Source organism: Bidens hawaiensis, unplaced genomic scaffold, assembly GCF_021521415.1.
Source record: "Bidens hawaiensis isolate Kalapana, Puna unplaced genomic scaffold, B.hawaiensis_p1.1 tig00063087_1, whole genome shotgun sequence".
NCBI classification, from domain to species: domain Eukaryota; kingdom Viridiplantae; phylum Streptophyta; class Magnoliopsida; order Asterales; family Asteraceae; genus Bidens; species Bidens hawaiensis.
Genome location: NW_027506528.1, coordinates 22661 through 41055, shown reverse-complemented (window position 1 = coordinate 41055; position 18395 = coordinate 22661). Strand labels below are relative to the sequence as shown.

General features: G+C 33.7%; 3 protein-coding genes across 3 annotated transcripts; 1 reads left to right on the top strand and 2 right to left on the bottom strand.

Annotated features, from left to right (window-relative positions):
- Positions 1-474: 474 nt before the first annotated feature.
- On the bottom strand, positions 475-5230 carry LOC143618089 (nicotinate phosphoribosyltransferase 2-like). Its single transcript, XM_077090419.1, has 14 exons — positions 4866-5230; positions 3477-3624; positions 3277-3396; positions 3071-3205; positions 2922-2983; positions 2769-2844; positions 2596-2697; positions 2397-2513; positions 1708-1766; positions 1448-1622; positions 1245-1379; positions 953-1160; positions 771-883; positions 475-681 (listed from the first exon to the last, which is right to left on the bottom strand). Exons 1-14 carry the CDS (start codon positions 5018-5020, stop codon positions 604-606), a joined length of 1683 nt encoding a protein of 560 aa, XP_076946534.1. The 5' UTR covers positions 5021-5230; the 3' UTR covers positions 475-603.
- Positions 5231-10791: 5561 nt separating this feature from the next.
- LOC143618088 (caffeoyl-CoA O-methyltransferase-like) lies at positions 10792-12062 on the top strand. The gene is made up of 4 exons (XM_077090418.1): positions 10792-11043; positions 11136-11280; positions 11401-11532; positions 11618-12062. The coding sequence occupies exons 1-4, from the start codon at positions 10871-10873 to the stop codon at positions 11909-11911; spliced, it is 744 nt and encodes a 247-aa protein (XP_076946533.1). The 5' UTR covers positions 10792-10870; the 3' UTR covers positions 11912-12062.
- Positions 12063-12552: 490 nt separating this feature from the next.
- On the bottom strand, positions 12553-14941 carry LOC143618086 (uncharacterized). Its single transcript, XM_077090416.1, has 3 exons — positions 14776-14941; positions 13117-13230; positions 12553-13029 (listed from the first exon to the last, which is right to left on the bottom strand). The coding sequence occupies exons 1-3, from the start codon at positions 14894-14896 to the stop codon at positions 12983-12985; spliced, it is 282 nt and encodes a 93-aa protein (XP_076946531.1). The 5' UTR covers positions 14897-14941; the 3' UTR covers positions 12553-12982.
- Positions 14942-18395: the final 3454 nt, after the last annotated feature.

Sequence of the window (18395 nt, the reverse complement as noted above, 5' to 3'; positions counted from 1 at the left end):
TTAGCATTGCGTCAAACATCAATTTTCCAACCAGCTTCACTCGGCAATTCTTTACATATCGCAGACCCGATCAGATTGTGAAATGACGAAAGACTTTCCGACATGGATTCTGACGACCGGACACTACAAAGAAGCTCATGGTGGTGGACGGCTGTGAAGTTAGTGTTGCCAACATGGTGGAGGCAGCGGCGGGTCACGGTGGCTGCTGTGATGGAGAATGAGTAAGAAAAGTGTGCCGAGTGGGGTCCCGCCTGTTATTATTATTATTATTATAAAAAGAATAGTTTGGTCATTTTACATGAATTTAACTGAAAATTTTAACTGCGTTAGTGAATAAGGATCACTGTAGTTACAAAATTCAAACATCTGGACAACCTTAGTAACAAGTTTAAAGCTATAAAAATCACGTTTGTAATTAGTTAAGTTTGAGGATCAAGCATTCAACAAATCACTGATTTTAATACAGACATAGTATTGAGAAATAATTATTTCATTGATTGTATATGATATAAGCACACTGAAACATGTATATAAAAAAATCTACTTATACATTAATTGAGTAAAACAAAAGCTTTTGTGGTTTATTGAGATAACTTGCAAACCCTACTGTAACTCCCCAACAGGTGCCTCATTCAACCATAGGAAATGAATGAAATCATACAACTTTGCAGTCACACTCACCTGCTCAAACAAACATATAAACAATACAATTAATCATATATACATACATACACATATATATTATATATAGAAAGTGTTGTCAGGTTAACCTTGTATGGGGTCGGATTAAGTTTCCTCATATGATCAGGACGCATTCGCTCTAGTTGTCGGACACAACGCTCCCTATTCTCCTTAAGTGTAGGCAGTTCTTCACTTTTCTTGTCTGCGCGCGCACACACACACAAGCGTGTCAATTCATGTTTTTTTAAATGTGAAAATACAACCTTCTCACCTGTATTCCCGGTCCAATAACACTTCATAAGCTCTTCAACACGTTGTGGTACCACATACGCTCTCTTCGACTCGTTAAACGGATGCCGACATAATATTCTTTCACCTACCTCGGGTGGTGGTTCATTTTCCCCCGACATTATGTCGAGAAGAGGGTAGCCTTCCTTTCCGTATAATCTAAACGATCGTTTTTTACATGGAATCGAAACCTGTAAAAAAATAAACATTAGTCAAATTACTTAATACAGATTAAGAATATATCAAAATCAGTTATTTAGTTAATAATGCCAAACCTTAGAGACGTCTTCTGACAGCTTAATACGAGGTTGATTATTAATCTCAACAAGCTTGAAAACGCAACCTAAAGCAGCTTGAGCATAACATGTCACTAAATATGTCCCGATTCCAAACGCATCAACTTCATGACCCTGAAATTTGACTTTTTTTTAATCTATGAATGTTGTCTTGTTAATTAATAATAATACTTGTTACTCGCCTGTTTGTTTAACGCATCCAGGGTTTCTTCATTGAGGTCGTTGCTAGCAGTTATACCCGTTTTCCCAAAACCGGGAACTTTAAATTCATTTTCAATAGTTTGAAAGAACTTTCTTGTTTCACATGACAAGTAAGCAAGATCACCAGAGTCTAATCTAATGCCTCGTGCTTTGTACCTGCACAAAAAAAAAAGATTTACTTTTTACAAAAAGAAAAAAAAAGAGATAGAAATAAATAAAAAGAAGATAAATTACAACATACCCAAGATCATTTAGTGCTAAAGCGACAGCACAGAAATTAGGAACGCCGCTCTTCATAACCTGCAAGAAACGACACCGTATGTAATTATTAATTCAACCAAATCTTTGTAAGCAGGCATGTAAACAAATCGAACATTTAGTGAACAGTTCGTCAGCCGTTCGGTGGGAAGTGTTTATTTAATAAAAAAGCATGAACACAAATTTGTGTTCATTTAGTTAAACGAACGAGCATCAACACATGTATTGTTTGTTCATTTATGTTTGTGAATGTTTATTGATTATAATCCGTTTATATTTGATGGTTTACTTTCATTTATGTTTGTCAGGTTACATTTGTTTAAGTTCGTTATTTTTCGTTAGTTTATAATCTTTCTGGCCTATTACAGCTCAGTTTAGCTTTAGCAACTTTTTAGGCCCAACACATTGTTTTTCACATTACTTTTACGTAACTGCGTTTAGCTCGGTTATGTTCATTCATTTACGTTCATGAAACGTTTATACAGTTGACAAACGGACATAATCGAACACGAACAGAAAACCCCATTTAATTTAATTAATTGTTACCGTTCAATCGTTTGCTCGGTTAAAGTTAAACGTTAAACGAACAAACATGAACATGCTCGGTTCGTGTTCATTCGGTTCGTTTACAAGTCTATTAATATGCATTGGATGATATGTTTTAAAACTTACATCATATGTGTCTACAAGAGCTAGAAAGTTGTCGGGAAATGCTAGTGCGTACGAAACAAAAGCTGCCAGCTCACTCTGATTAGTCTCACCAAAAACACCCTTCAATATACTTAGCCTCTGAAACACAAATCAGATATATAATATATACAGAAATTATAAATCTATGTAAACAGATCATATATATACAACACAAGTAAACCTTAAGTTTGCTTAACCATGTCTGCACAACACTAATGAAATCCTCGCATACACGAAAGCCATCATGACTTCTAAGAGACTTATCAACAATCTCATCAGGTCCCTACAAATCAACCAAATTGATTATCAAATATGAAATTAGATGCTATACCAAGAAAATTATATCACACTAACCATGAATGAGCTAACAAAAGCATGTGAATGCGTTCCACGAAGCGGTATTCCAAATATTCTCCCAGCTGCACAATTACTGTCAACACAACAAATTAAATGATAGTTTGATCACTTAAGGCGGGATTTATGTAAATATGTGGTAAACAGGATCACCTCGTTGCATCAAAACCTCCCATATAGCAATACCTTGATGCACTTATTCCACCATCAGGACCCTAAACATGAATTAAATAAAAGATTAAACAAAATAGCATTATTAATAATGATATAAGAAAGCAGACATGTTAAAAACTTATATTAACCTGGGCCCGCCGAAGCCCAAATTCAAGAAGAAGTTTGGAATTTCCAGCAACAAAACGATGTCTTGCAGCGTTTGTAGTGACGAGTGATGCGTAATTTACAAGGTTTACAAAAGGCGTTTCCAACAGTTGAACCACCTGTAATAAAAAATCTTTTAAACAATATCATGAAGGGTACTTTGGGGAATGAAGCGATTATTATGACTTACAGCCACAGGGCCTTCAATCCTCATCAACGGTATTTTGGGAAAAACAACCGACCCTTCAGGAATAGCATATACTTCAACATCAGAACAATCAATTCCTTGTATATAATCAAAGAATCCATCCTAATTTCATCACAATAATATTCATTAGACAACCTATAATCAGCATTCTGTACCTTTAATTCGTATAAATCGCTGATTACCTCACATGTAGGAGGTAAAGTCTCACGAAGAAATGTAATTTCTTCCTCAGAACATTTAAAATTTGCAATTAACCTTATGCATTCTTCAAGTCCAGCAAAAACCGTGTACTCGCCACCAAACGGATTCCTCCGAAAATACAAGTCAAACCTGAAATAATTTAAAAAATTAGGCCTGTAAACGAACTGTACTGAATGTTCATGAGTTGTTTGGCGGGAAGTTCGTTTATGTTCGTTTATTTAACGGCCAACAGAACACGATCAAACGTTTTGTCCATTCATTTATGTTCGTTTATTTACGTTTGGTAAATTTTTAATAAATATGTAAGTAGTTATATTAATATAATTATAAACATAAAAGGAGCTTGTTTAAATCATGTGTGTGTGTGTATACTTGGTTATGTTTGATCAATTATGTTCATTTGTGTCTGTTTATGTTTGTCATATTTGTTCGTTTATGTACGTGAACTGTTTAATTAGGTTTTGAAAGAACGAACATGAACAGGCCCGTTTCCTAATGAACAAACATGAAGACAAAAATTGTTCAATTATATGTTCGCTTTCGTTTTCATGTTCTTGTTCGGTTAAAGTTTAAATGAACCAACACGAACATGCTACATAATCCCGTCCGTTTTCACTCATCTAAGATCACACACAACATATAAAGAATCTGCAAATTGACTGAAAACATCAAAATTCAATCCTAACAGCAACCGAAACATCAATCAATGCCTTAACAACCAACTTCTAGATTCCACTGTCACAATTAGATTAAATATAAATCAATAACACTTCAATTAAGTAAATCAAACAACAACAAGATGTTATTTATGTTCGGTAAAGTTTTAATGGATATGTAAGTAGATATATTCATATAACCATAAACATAAAAAGAGCTCGTTTAAAATGTGTGTGTGTGTAGTTGGTTACGTTTGGTCAATTATGTTCATTTATGTTTTTCCTATTATGCTCGTTTAAGTTTGTTTCTTTTAGTCCGTTTATTTACCGTCCATTTAGGCTTTAAACAAACGAACACAAAAAACTGTTTGATTAACCCATACATTCCCGTGTTCATGTTTGTGTCGGTTCGGCTCGTTTACAACATATAACATAATCACATGTGCAACAGAAGGATCTGCACACAAATTGACTCAATGCATCAAAACATCAAAATTCAAGCTTCTAGTTTCCACTGACACAATTAGAGTTCATCCAAATCAATTAAACCTCCTAATTCCAAATCAATCCCTAATTAATTTCATAACTACACGCCCTAACTCACTTCAGTTAAGTAATAATAATAATAATAATAATAATAATAATAATAATAATAATAATAATAATAATAATAATAATAAACATAATAATAATAATAATGAAGTAATTAATTACACAGCTCGTTCGTTATGTTTTCCAGCTTTCCAGTAGGCATAGGCCATGGTGAACTGATACAGATCCGTGAGCAGCGGCGTCACCATTGGATTAGTCGGACCGGCGATTGACGCCGCCGGTAGATGATGATTAACATCGCCGTTAACCTCAGCCATTTTGAATACTAGTAGTAATCAATAAAGATGAAGATGAATGAAATCAAATCAAATCAAATCGTGTGAGGTTTGTAATCTCCGTCCACTTATCTATATATGTATATGTATGTATGTATGTGTATTGGAATCTGAATAAGAGTTGTGATTCTTTGTGCACTAGTCACTAGCGTGAGTGGTGGTTTGATTTGTGTGGTCTTTGAAATCAACTTTTCTTTTGAGTGTGGTGTGGTGCATTAGTCTCTAGTCTAATAAGTCAAGATATTTACGAGTCTACAAATATCTATCAATATTTCTATCCATTATATTAACAAAAGGAGGTTTCTATAAAGGTTAGCCTAGTGAGGGAAGGGTTTGTATCTCGAAAACTCAACTTCGGTTTCTACCTGTGTTATTTTTAGTGGATGATTATGGTAATTAAATATTTAAGTTACATCTTGTGAGGTTATCAGTTTGAATATTGAGCTCACTCGAGTTTTCGTCCCATCGTGTGAAAGTTCTACTCTTGTGGAGGTACCGGTTTTCCAGGGGAACGCCCAAACAAGCCAGACTTTAAAGCCGTCATGGGCCGGTTAAGATAACATGATCTGGTCGGAGTGGGACAACAGGGCTATCCAACTTGAAGAGTGTGATGACTTAAAAAGCACAAAAAACACAAGAAAGTGGATGATTTAAAAAAAGAATTAAAAGTTTCTATAATGTTAGGAGATAACATTACAAAGTATTGTTATGTATACTATAGGTGTGTTATTGGATTTTTAATCTATATATGGAGAGAGATGAGGTTCAATTAACACCCTAAATCTTAGGTTCAGAAATACAATAAGATACATATTATAACTCGTGTCTTTTTTTTAGTGTAATGTAATATTGTTTAAAGAATATTGTGTTCTCATTTCTCTCATCTCTTGATAGGTAAAGGTGGGGAGTGAAACCGGTGTGGAGCTTTGTGTGGTTGAGGTGATAGTGAGGTAGTGTTCCCCACCTGTAAGTATAACAAAACACACCAATGGTGCATAATGTTTGTTTGAGCCAAACTGGTTCCGGCCCGACCCAAACCTTGAGTTTGGATTCCAAACCAGTTTCAAACAAACCTAGGCCGGTTGCATAGGGTTCGAATATTTCTCCTCAAACCGGTTTTGACCAAAGCTGATTAAATCGAATCGATTTACAATGTGAATCAGTTTGCGAAAAGGAACCGCTTCACACACCTCTTCAACAAACTTGCATTGTGTTCTGTATCGCAGAAAGAGCAATAAAGAAATCTTACAAATGCACTATATATAGAATTGCCTTGGTCTATATTTACTTTTAATATTTAATTGTTTATTAGTTTTATTTGAAACTTTCCATTGGCATTTGTCTAAGAAAACGTAATAACCCAATTTTATGTATATGTTGAAGAACTAAGTAAATTCTCTTTCTCTAGTGTGTGCACCTGAACATCAATTTGATATTGTGATACAACCACAAAGAAGCCAATAAATTCTGATAACATTAAGAATCTAGGCTAAACTTAAAACTTTATTGAATCTCTTCTTTAACACATAGCGTTAAGGAAAACCGAGCCCATTTAAGGAGATCCAACAACTCAAAAAATATATACAAGGAATAACAAAGTAAACTTTGTTCAAAGGTTCAAGTTTGATTAAAGTGAGGTCAAGTCAAGTTAAAATTCGATATGATCTTGATTGCTTGATTCTTTAACAACAATAATTATATTATTAGCTCAATCAAGTTACATATATATCATAGGCTCATAGTCATAGCTACTTGTTGTGAACCCACCTAAGCCCAATCAAATAGCCCATCTAGTAGCCCAATCGAATGATACAAGTCATACAACAAACCTTCGATGAGTAATATAAACCAGATACAAGAGAGAAAAGGGGGTAACAAATGTTATATGAGCGTTGTCTTCTTCCAATCTCCTTTTTGTATTTATGCAATTTGATTCTCCCAATCTACTTATTACTTGTCTCCACTAGACAAGTTGATGCACCATAATTGCCAACACTGCAACCACCAACATCACCTTCGTCTTTTCTCTCATTACCGGTCACCACAATCTCTACCACTGGCACACACTTCTACCGTCACCACTTATTAACATCTTTAACAAATTTATAAATCTAATAACACAAATTTCAATTGACAATTTCCAATCTTAAATCTTATTTCTTAAAATTCATACATTTAAAAAAATCTTTGTTATTATTTAACGTTCGTTCAACAATACTTTTACTATTATATTGTAACGTATTTAAACATTTTATACCAATAAATAAAATATTATTGAACTAATCAAGATTCTAAAACTTATTGAAACAAATCTAAAGCAACTCATTGTTCAACAATATATGCTTTAGTGACAACCAAGTGACTAGGAGAGTCGGAGGTGCAAACATCAACCCATCAAAAACTTGTAATAATTAACTATACTTTTAATTTATTTTCTGATTGTGTACATAAACAATAAAAAACTGCATAAGATATAATTACGTGGTATTTAGTAGAATGTATATAATCATTATAAAATAATTTATACAAACAACGTGGGCAGAAGGTGGTCCACTTTTGGATATAAACAATAAAAAACTGCATAAGATATAATTACGTGGTATTTTGCCTTCGACACTTTTGGATCCCTAGCTCCCGAGGCGGTTCGCTTCTTGGAGCGGGTGCAGAAGGTGGTTCACAGTGACTCGCAGAGCCCGATGAACCAAGGATTTATATTTAGTAGAATAGGCTTTGTGATTCAAAATAGGATAGCGGCGCAGCTTATTGCTCGTTTACCCATTATCCAGATGTAGTTCGGTTTGTGTTATATGTAAAAAGATCAATATTTTCTCATATAAAAAAACAACGTGTGATAGGGTCCGATTTGCATATTTTGGTAAAACACGAAAGTCAAAGTGACTTGGAACACTAATAAAGTAATAAGTAATACATGTTGACATATCCCACCCTTGGTGTTAATTATTGATTCAGTGGCGTATTTAGAAGAAAAGTTGAGGGTGGTACAGGCTAATAGTTTTTGTTCAGAGGTAGCAGATACATAAAACGAAAAAAAAAATAGTTTTGTATTCAAAGTGTACTTCGTCAAAAAAGTTGAGAGATAGCGGTAACTATTCATAAAAATTTGTTAGATCTACCCATGATCGGGATCAAATGTATGACGTTTGGTTGTCTATGATCGGTTTGGGTCTGATCACTTCCGTACCTTGTAGCCGAAGCCATGTCCTACAAGCTCCACGGACGGGAAGGGAAACTTATCAGCAAAGAGCGTTCAATACGGACCAAACATTAATAATTTTGAATTTAGGATATCCTAAATTCGGGTACGGAATTGAACTACCCAAATATGTGAAATCTTCTTAGCATTAAAACTTGTAATGGAAGTTGATTAATTTTGAACAAATCACACAAACCCAATAATATTTTGAATAGTATTTGTCCTTTGAATACTCAATTAAGAAATGTGTGCTGATAGGTCATTTGGTCTTTGAGGTTTGCTAAACATACCCTACACTTCTAAGTTTTTCATCGTACTTCATGTAAAAAAGGTCAAACCAATAAGATATGTTTTGTATTTTAGTTTGATGGGGTATAAGTATAACAAATAAAACGAAGAGGATAAGATGCATTTAACACAACCTTTTACGAAACAATCAATCAATTAAGATTTACTATTCTAAGCCTCTGATTTGAATATAATATGAAAGTGGTGCTATTTTAAATACAAAGAAAACAATTATCATTCGACATGTGTAGTTCCAAAATATTAAAGTAAGAAATTAAACATACAACATGTACTATGTCAAGAATAACTAACGTATCAAAACGAAATTTCGTAAAACTCCCAAGCATGTCATGTGAGCTCAAAGCTCACTTAGTGCTAAATAAACACTCGAATGTCATCTTACATAATCCTAACTTTTTTATAATTTCATCCTAACATCTTTTTTATCTACACAACTTTATATTCATGAAAATTTTAGTACAAACTTAAATTATTTTTATCATGATAATTAAAGATAAACAATTTCTGACATGACCATATCTAAAATATGATATAAAAATAGTTAGATTTTAAGTTGTTATATTTTACATACTTAATTAAACGGGTTGTGTTCAGATTAATATGTTCAGCTGGTATTGTTAAGTGACCAACCTGCCAATTTATCTAATTAAGCATAACTAGCATGTTTCAGACCTCTCTAACTCATTTTTACAACCCATCAACCTGATAACACATTTACAATTTAATTACTACCACTAACCAGATAACACATGTAGGTAAATGGTTACATTAGTCGTGTTAAACTAACAATGTAATCTATCAATTTGAAATCCAAAAACTCATTAATCTGACACGATCATCACCTCTAGAAATAGTCACTTTAAAACACACTTACGTACACATTCTTTACAATTTACAATGTAACGTATTTAGAAAATAGAAATATATTGTAATCGAGAAAGTAGGTGTAAGTCACGTCAGAGACGAAGGATAAAAGTTGGTGAACGGGCCCCACTTGCATTTTTCTAAATTAAAAAAACAAACATTTTTATTTTTAATTTTATTTTTATTTTGCGTTTTTTATGACCTTCACCAACCCCAAACCCAATTATTTTATTCTTCATGCCCTTCACCAACCTCAACCTATTTACTTTTAAATAAATATTTTATGTGTGCACTATTAAAATATTAATTTTGAAAATCATACACCTCACAGTACTAACATCTTGTCATCTCTGTTGCGTATATTTATCACACATAAATCATTATACGTAACTGTGAATTATAATGGCATATTAACATATAAACCAACTTTTTTTTAGGAAATAATACCAATTAATCATTACAAGAATTGGTCATCAATATTAATTATACACATGTTGCTAATTTTTTTTTATTTTAATTTTACAAAGACATACTAACGATGATGAAGGCAGTTGGAAACTTAATTAGAGTATTAAATATAAAACATATGTTATTAAATTAAAAAAACACATTAAACCTTAAATTACTAAAATAACAATATAACATATGAATTGATTACTTTCTTGAATGATACAATAAATCCTTACCAGAAAATTCACTTAACTTTGTCAATATATTGCTAACCAACTAAATAAGATAAATCATAGTTCACATCATACATATAATCTTCAATTATAAACCATCAAAATCAAGACTCAAGCATGAGTGGGTGAGCCGTAACTGAAAACCAACAAAACCGAACCGAAATTAATCAAAAATCGATTGTCGGTTTATTTTTGTACCCTCGGTAACTGAAATTAACCGAATTGAACCATTCATATTTTCATATATTTGTAGCTTTTATACATCCATTTCATATATTTAAATTTTCTGTTCATGTATCTATACATTCATTTCATGTATTTCTAAACAAAAAAATTAGCCCAAGTTTAATTTTGATACCAAATCGAAAACCACAAATTAACCAAAACAATTAACTGAAAACTAATTGATTAATTCGGTTAAGACTAACCAAACCAAGCCACGCACACATGAAGACATCTAACAAAGAAGAATAAGTTGCTTATCAATTAATGACCTACCTTAACCAACTAAAGGTTCATGAATTGAATCTTTCAAATAAAAATAATAAAATATGAAAAAACATAATAAAATATAAAATATAAAAGATGTGTCACCAACTCTTCGCCCACCAAGAGAACTAGAAAGGAAAGTCCCTCCCACTTCACCAACTCTTCTTCATAATATCACTCTATAAATACCTTAACATTTTTCATTCATTTCAAGCTCACAACTTCATCTATAACACAAGTTATTAATCTCATATCATCATATAATCCGATAGCATGGCCGCGGTCACCAACGGCAGCGAGAACCAACCGGCTAAACACCAAGAAGTTGGCCACAAGAGTCTTCTTCAAAGTGATGCACTTTATCAATACATACTTGAAACTAGTGTTTACCCTAGAGAACCTGCTCCCATGAAAGAACTACGTGAAGTTACTGCTAAACACCCATGGTAATTATTATTTATTTAACTAAGCTATTAGAGATTGATTTTTTTATATATATAAAGACATTAAACTTTATGATATGAATATGAAAATATAGGAACTTGATGACTACATCCGCGGACGAAGGACAATTTTTAAACTTGCTTTTGAAACTCATCAACGCGAAGAACACAATGGAGATCGGTGTCTACACCGGTTATTCACTTTTGTCCACAGCTCTAGCTCTCCCTGATGATGGAAAGGTAGATATTGATATTGTAATATGAGAATCTGTTACGGGAAAACTGATAGACTCTGCTGACGTGTAAATTACAGTTAGTGATATACAGATGGCTTAAATATTTCTTTTAATGTTTTTTTAGATATTGGCTTTGGACATCAACCGTGAAAATTATGAAATCGGTCTTCCCATCATTGAAAAGGCCGGTGTTGCTCACAAGATCGATTTTAGAGAAGGTCCTGCGCTACCTCTTCTTGATCAAATGATCGAAGATGTAAGTGTATATATATATGATGTGTAATATTTTAGTATTAGTTTAAAAATTAAGAATTGATCATGATGTTCTTATTAATTTACAGAAAAAGTTTCATGGAAGCTTTGATTTTATCTTTGTGGATGCTGATAAAGACAACTACCTTAACTACCACAAAAGATTAATTGACCTTGTCAAAATTGGAGGAGTGATCGGCTACGACAACACTTTGTGGAACGGATCGTTGGTGGCCCCACCAGACGCGCCACTTAGGAAATATGTGCGGTATTACAGAGACTTCGTGCTAGAACTTAACAAAGCTTTGGCTGCTGACCCGAGAGTGGAGATCTGTCAGCTTCCGGTTGGTGATGGAATCACTCTATGCCGCCGTATCAACTAAAGGCGATGACTAAGCAAAAGAGGTGGTCGCTACCTAGATCACCGTGGCGGATGTTTTTCCCTAATGTTTATGTTTTGAATTTGTAAAATTTACATCTATTGTAATGTTTGTTATAATCCAAAATCATAATATAACAATATCTTTTATATAACATGTTTCAAGATAAATATGTTGTTACTGTCATAACAATCATATCATATTATTTGAAATAAACATATTCTGTCTTAAAAAGTAGGTTATTAGTTATTTAGTTTGACAATTGTGATAGCAAAAAAGAGGACAATTGAGTTGATTCATTGAACTAAAACACTGTCTTTCTTAACTTTTCATTTTTAGAATTTTTTTTATTTTTATTTTTTTTGATGTGATATATACCATTACTACATGATTGCAACAAACGTAATTGTCACAACTCGTTTTAATCAGCTTTAACAGCTATATATTTTGCGATAAGATAATAGTATTACCGACAGTTTTGCAACGCTAAAGGTAGTAGCAGTGTAACAGATATGTAAAGGTTCAGCAACATATATCACATGGTATGGTAACATTAGTTACAATTTTAATTTTTCTTTTCTGTTATACAAAATCATAAATTTGTACCCATTATCCAAACATAATATTACAAAAATCCTGTTACCAAACTTTTGCCTAGTTGACTTATAGCTGGATGCATGCCAACCTTTATACACATGATGAAGACGCATTGTTCTTTGACAAAAAATCGCATGGGGCTTAAATAATCCGCTTCTTAAGTATGGCTGACCGGTTAAGCCAACATTCTTAAGCAGTTATATAACTACCAAAGTTTATTTCAACAATACTACAAACTATTTTTAAAACAAACAAATAACTCAACTTGTCATTGTAAACAAGGCAAAGTGATCCAAAAACTCTTACAGCAATGTGAACTAAACATTAAACGGGTCAGAAACAAATCAAATTCGGGTCAACAGTCAATCTATTAACAGTCTTGAAAAAACTTACTAAACTTTGAAGATAAAAACCAATTCATTAACAAAATAGCACAGATCATGATATGACTTCAAGTTGAAAATTTGAGCTACTCGCCTACTCGTCTTCTGCAATCGTCCTCTTTGATGTACTGATGTAAAGAACTGCAAAACAAGATATTAATGTCACCGCCAATGTACATTTCATGGTAAAAAGTAGTTGCTTAAACAAATTAAACAGAAAAAACATACCATTGTTTCCTCGAATAAACGCATCACCGTACTTGTTTTTCAGTTGTCCATTAACATATTCTTCAGTTTGCTCCATTGCTATGTTCATGTATCCATCCAAACAAGCCAGAATACCTGTGTAATGGTTTTAATGAGTGCTCGTTTAGTACTATTTGGTGCAAAAAATGTGAAAAAAGGAACTTATTATAATCCTGAAAATCTTTATGATTGTCTAAAATTCATCAAGATTTACATAAATTCTAAAAATGCAATGATTTCCGGTTAAAGGGCATTTGCCCGGCAAACTTTTATATCACAAGAAAACCTTTACAATATTTAGAGGGGCATATCCCCCAAGACGTTAACTTCATCTCCAAAACAAGCTTTGAAGACCAAAATAAGAAGCAAGACACCTTCTCCTCAAAACTCCAAACCTAATGGACCTAGTCGGAGAGGTGTCGGGACCTATGTTACAACTATCACACACCAAACCTAACATGTGGTTCAGGTAAAAACAATGGTACCCACTAGGATGGAACATACTAGTACCGTAGTGGACAAATATGCAACGATTAGAATCTTACTTTGCCTTTAAAACTGCTTATGCGTTTTGAAATAAGCAGCTGTAACAAAACACAACGTAGAAGATAGTATTCGGATACGCTTATGAGTATAACAATAGCAATAATTAGATAAACAGTTGATCTGAGTGTTTGGCAATTCTGCTTAATTAAGGATCTAAATTGTAGCATGATTAGGGCTGCAAATGAACCGATCAAACACGAACAAGGCCTTGTTCATGTTCATGTGTTAAGGAAATAATTTGTTCACTAACGGTTTACAAACACTTACCGAACGAGATGTTATACTCATGTTCATTCATTAAGTGTGTTCACGAATGGTTCACGGACACAAATGAACACAAAGAAAATCGGCGGAGCCTAGAGATTGAGATCGATTTATTCATCAATGTGAATAACGAGAAAGAAGATGAGAGCAATGCAAAAACAATGTGAGAATATGGTTTCCTATTTTATGTTAGGAGTAATATATAAAAGAATATAAAAAAGTTAGATAAAATAAATAAACATACAGAATAGCGAAATACTATCATGAGCACATTACCAAACATTCACGAATATAATTAAACGAACGGAGGGGTCTGTTTATGTTCGTTCATTTATTAAGCGAACGAACATAAACAAACTTCCCGCCCATCGGTTCACGAACTATTCACTGAACGTTGGTTCATTAACAGCCTTAAACATAACCATACTATGCAGTCGATATCGCTGATATATCGGTATCGGTAATAAATCGGTTATCAATCCCTTGGTAAAATATCGGTATCGATAATATCAGCAATGTTGACCGATATTTGACTGATATATCACCGTTATTCCTGATATCTATGCTTTAAGTCTTAATTATCAACTTTTAGTGTTTTAACTTTTAAGTCTTAATCAGTTCCTACTTGCTACAACTGTTAATGTTTTGCAAGTTGCAAAAGGTTAATTTGTTATCAGTAGAAGAGTATACTGGATTATTAGTGTTAGACAACTTAACTGCTATATATATGAATTTTACATGATATTAAACCCTAAACAAGTATTCAAGACGATTGCTTCCAAATTAGGGGTTAATAACAGTGCAAATAACGAAATTAAGTAAGAATTGAACCTCTGTAATCAACGCCGGAGTTCAATTTGACAACAACGGGTCTGCCTCGAATGGATTTGAGGAAATCGGATGGGGTTTTGGTTGTTAATGAAGCTTTCTCTGCTGCTATTGTTCCACTCATGCTTCAAAATTATGCTGATTTAGGGTTTTGAAGGTAGTGATTTGGTTCATTCAAAAATATAAATATGTAAGTAAATAAACCGAATAATGACCCTTAAGACCATCTATTTGACGTCTTTTCGTTTTTTAACCAACAACATCTATATGGATACACTTAAATGGTGCCATGGATCTATTCCGTCGGGTTTCAATTCTGTCAGGCTTTATTTTCGTATTTAACATTACTCTGTTAGGCCCAAGAGAGTAGATACGAGACCCGACATAGTAGATATGATCATATGAAACATGATGAAATAGAATTTGTAAATAAAGGGTAATTATGAATCTAAACTACATTTTAATATAGAAAGAAAATAGGGGTGTAAATGAGCCGAGCATTTTTGAGCTTCAGCATGGTTCGAGCATCAAATAAAATTCACTTGTATTATTAAAAGAACATAGTTAAAAAACAACAAAAAAACTATCGATTCACTGGAGGCTAGAGTGTTAGCCCACGCGATCCCAAGACATGTAGGCTGGTGTTCTCTTCGGTCTCGCACCATACCGGCTCCATCCCACCCGTCCGGTTAAAAAAAACTGGATCTGTCATTTGTGCACCTCTAGGTAGAGGTGTACAAAACCGTTCTTTTTTCCCCAAACCAAATCAAAGCCTGGTCAAAACCAGTTTGGTTTAGAAACCCGTTTAGAAGCAAGAGAGGTCGATCTGGTCCAGCTCGGTTTGTTTCAATTTAGAACCGGTTTGGTAGATCATAAGTGGAACCGGTCCCAAAACCGCCGGTTTAAGAACCGGTTTGGATGAAAACGGTTTTATTGTCAAACGGGTTCTGTTCGGTTTGCATGGAACCGTTCCCAAACCGGTTATTTTGTACACCTCTACCTGGCATGGACATGAAGATCTTGATTTTTGGGCCACCCGATTACCCAGTAATCCAGTATACCCAGCATGGGGATACTTGCAATGGCCTGTTTAGCCTGCCAAAAACTCAGTATTAAGCCCAATTTTATTTAGTAAGCCCAATTCGTTTAGTCCACCACAAAGTTTTTTTATATAAACCAAAGTTAAAACATAAATTAATAAATTGCCGCTGATGATAGACCACAACATATCTTGCCTTTGAGGTCCCGTATACACGTCATTGTGACACCAACAACACGGACACTTTTATAAGTTATATGTTAGGAGTTGCACGGATCAAACATTCAAGCCTTCATGGTACAATGTATATATGTATGTTCACACAACCCAACAAAGATATATCTTTTAAGAGCAAGATTTTTGAAAAACTTTTACATTCGATTTAAGTTTAGTTAGGATTTTGTTAAAGATAACTTTTTGGTTTCGCTATTTAAAAGAAACACACACATGCATACATACACACAGTCCTTAACCGACCCATCTACTAGTGAGGCCACCGACTCGAGTTCAATGTTGGATGTAATTTCAGACTCCAAGTCATAAGTCAGTGAACTTGAGGGGCCAATAATGACAAGTCTGTCATAGTTGGTTATGTTTCATAACTGTTTTGTAATTTTAATTGATAATATTTTGGCTAGGAAGCTAAGATTTGCCTATATAAACTGTGGTATGGTTAGACATTATAAAAAACGAGATGCAACCAAGTTATGATTCATCAAGAGTTAAACCGAGTCAGGGTTTGAGAGATTGTAATCATTTTTTTAATTATATTTTCTGATTAATAAAAGCGAGTTTTAGTTGTTTTGTTCGTGTTTATTTATAAAATAGAGAGAAATGAATAATAAAAAAGAAAGAAAAAAGGATTGAAGAGAAAGTATGGAATAATTATGTAACCTTTTAAAAAGCAAGATTGATGGGGCTTTTGTGGCGTTGGGGTCCCAAAATAGGCGAGAGAAGGTGTCGGCAAATGACTATTGCATCACTCAATTATTGCTTCCTCTGCCTTTTCCTTTCAGCAACTACCAGTATCCCTTTGACTCAATTTCATTTCCCCACTCAATAATAATAATAATAATAACAACAACAATAACAACAACAAATGCATAAGTAAAAATTACCAAATAGTCTACTTGAACATCCCTTTTTAAAAAATAGTTATTAAATTTTTAGCCGTCACCTAAAAGTAGTGGTCAAACCGTCAAAACCACATGCTAAGCCTTAGCCGTCTTCAAAAAACACGGGCTAAGCCTTAGTCGTCTCTAAAAAATGGAGGGTAATAGTCAAAAGCGTGGGCAAGCCATAAAAACGTAAATCCTAGTTATCTCTGTCGACGGAGGTCATGTGGCGGTTTTTTATTGTCGGAAATTTTAGCCGTCACCCAAAAGTAGTGGTTAAACCGTCAAAACCGCAGGCTAACCCCAAGACGTCTCCAAAAACCATGGGTTAAACCTTAGTCGTCTCCAAAAGGTGCAGGCTAAAAACTAAAAGCGTGAGCAAGCTGTCAAAAATATAGACTAAATCTTAATTACCTCAGTCGATGAAGGTTATGTGGCGGTTTTTTATTATTAGAAATGTGGGTTGACTACTTTGGTAAAGGTTAAACTTTTGTGACTATTTTTAAAAATTGTTTAGTTAACATACTTTTTTGTGTAATTATTTCCAATAAATAATGTTATATACATATTCTTTTAATTATAATCAAAATTATTAGAGAATCTATAGTGGAGTATCGCTTTGGGAACATGTGAAGTCCTTTTGCTCATCTATGTGGCCTTCACCTTCGCGTCTTCCATTGAAATACATTCTGTTGCATGTTCATGAATGACATTTGATTTAAATATTTTGCAAATGATAAAATAATATTAAAAATTAATCGATTACTAAAACCATGAATGATATCAAGACAATTAGACTATGGGCCGTGAATAAAGTTAGTTAGTATAAAGTGGTGTTATGTCTCTATCACCTAAGCAGCAGATGTGGTGGTAGGGAGTGACGTTGTGTCACCACCTCCCCACAACATGTATAAGTAGCGTTCAGTATGTATGCATAACATGAGGGGGGGGGGGGGGGGGGGTCAAGTGAATCATTGTGAGCGAATGAAAAACAGATGTTTAGTTAGTCAATGAAATGGAAACTAACGATTACACAATGAACCTCATTCTATTAAAACCATTACTTACCGCTTTATTTTTATTCAATTTCTCTTTCACCCTACTATCTCGATGCTCGACAACCTCACCATCGCCATTGCCATTTTTTTATTTTAGTGTTTTTTTTTCGAGGTAGGGGATTTTTGTCATTTGCATTTCATTCATAAAGTAATAATTAATTATATTTTTACAGTTAACCAAACAAGACAAAAAAAAAAATAATCCATTTTATTTTATTGTCGGTTCCATTCCAATCTAGTCTTACATGAAACTTGTTATAAGTACTTTTATATTTGAAAATAAAATATCATACATAAGTACTACTTAATGTTGGAATACCATATGCCCGAGACACATAATTAGGTTAATGTGGCTAGCCGTGTTTGATCCAAGCCGGGTCATACCCAATAACGAGTTAGACACACACCAAT

What these genes read in the sequence shown, in the direction of transcription:
- LOC143618088 (XM_077090418.1), top strand. Translation starts at nt 10,871, where the DNA reads ATGGCCGCGGTCACCAACGGCAGCGAGAACCAACCGGCTAAACACCAA. An exon ending in GTTACTGCTAAACACCCATG is followed by an intron (nt 11,044 to 11,135) that starts GTAATTATTATT and finishes ATGAAAATATAG; the next exon opens with GAACTTGATGACTACATCCG. An exon ending in CTCTCCCTGATGATGGAAAG is followed by an intron (nt 11,281 to 11,400) that starts GTAGATATTGAT and finishes ATGTTTTTTTAG; the next exon opens with ATATTGGCTTTGGACATCAA.
- LOC143618089 (XM_077090419.1), bottom strand. Translation starts at nt 5,020, where the DNA reads ATGGCTGAGGTTAACGGCGATGTTAATCATCATCTACCGGCGGCGTCA. An exon ending in GGATTGAAGGCCCTGTGGCT is followed by an intron (nt 3,206 to 3,276) that starts GTAAGTCATAAT and finishes TTTTTATTACAG; the next exon opens with GTGGTTCAACTGTTGGAAAC. An exon ending in TGGATGCGTTAAACAAACAG is followed by an intron (nt 1,380 to 1,447) that starts GCGAGTAACAAG and finishes GTCAAATTTCAG; the next exon opens with GGTCATGAAGTTGATGCGTT.
- LOC143618086 (XM_077090416.1), bottom strand. Translation starts at nt 14,896, where the DNA reads ATGAGTGGAACAATAGCAGCAGAGAAAGCTTCATTAACAACCAAAACC. An exon ending in CTCCGGCGTTGATTACAGAG is followed by an intron (nt 13,231 to 14,775) that starts GTTCAATTCTTA and finishes ACCATTACACAG; the next exon opens with GTATTCTGGCTTGTTTGGAT. An exon ending in GTTTATTCGAGGAAACAATG is followed by an intron (nt 13,030 to 13,116) that starts GTATGTTTTTTC and finishes CTTGTTTTGCAG; the next exon opens with TTCTTTACATCAGTACATCA.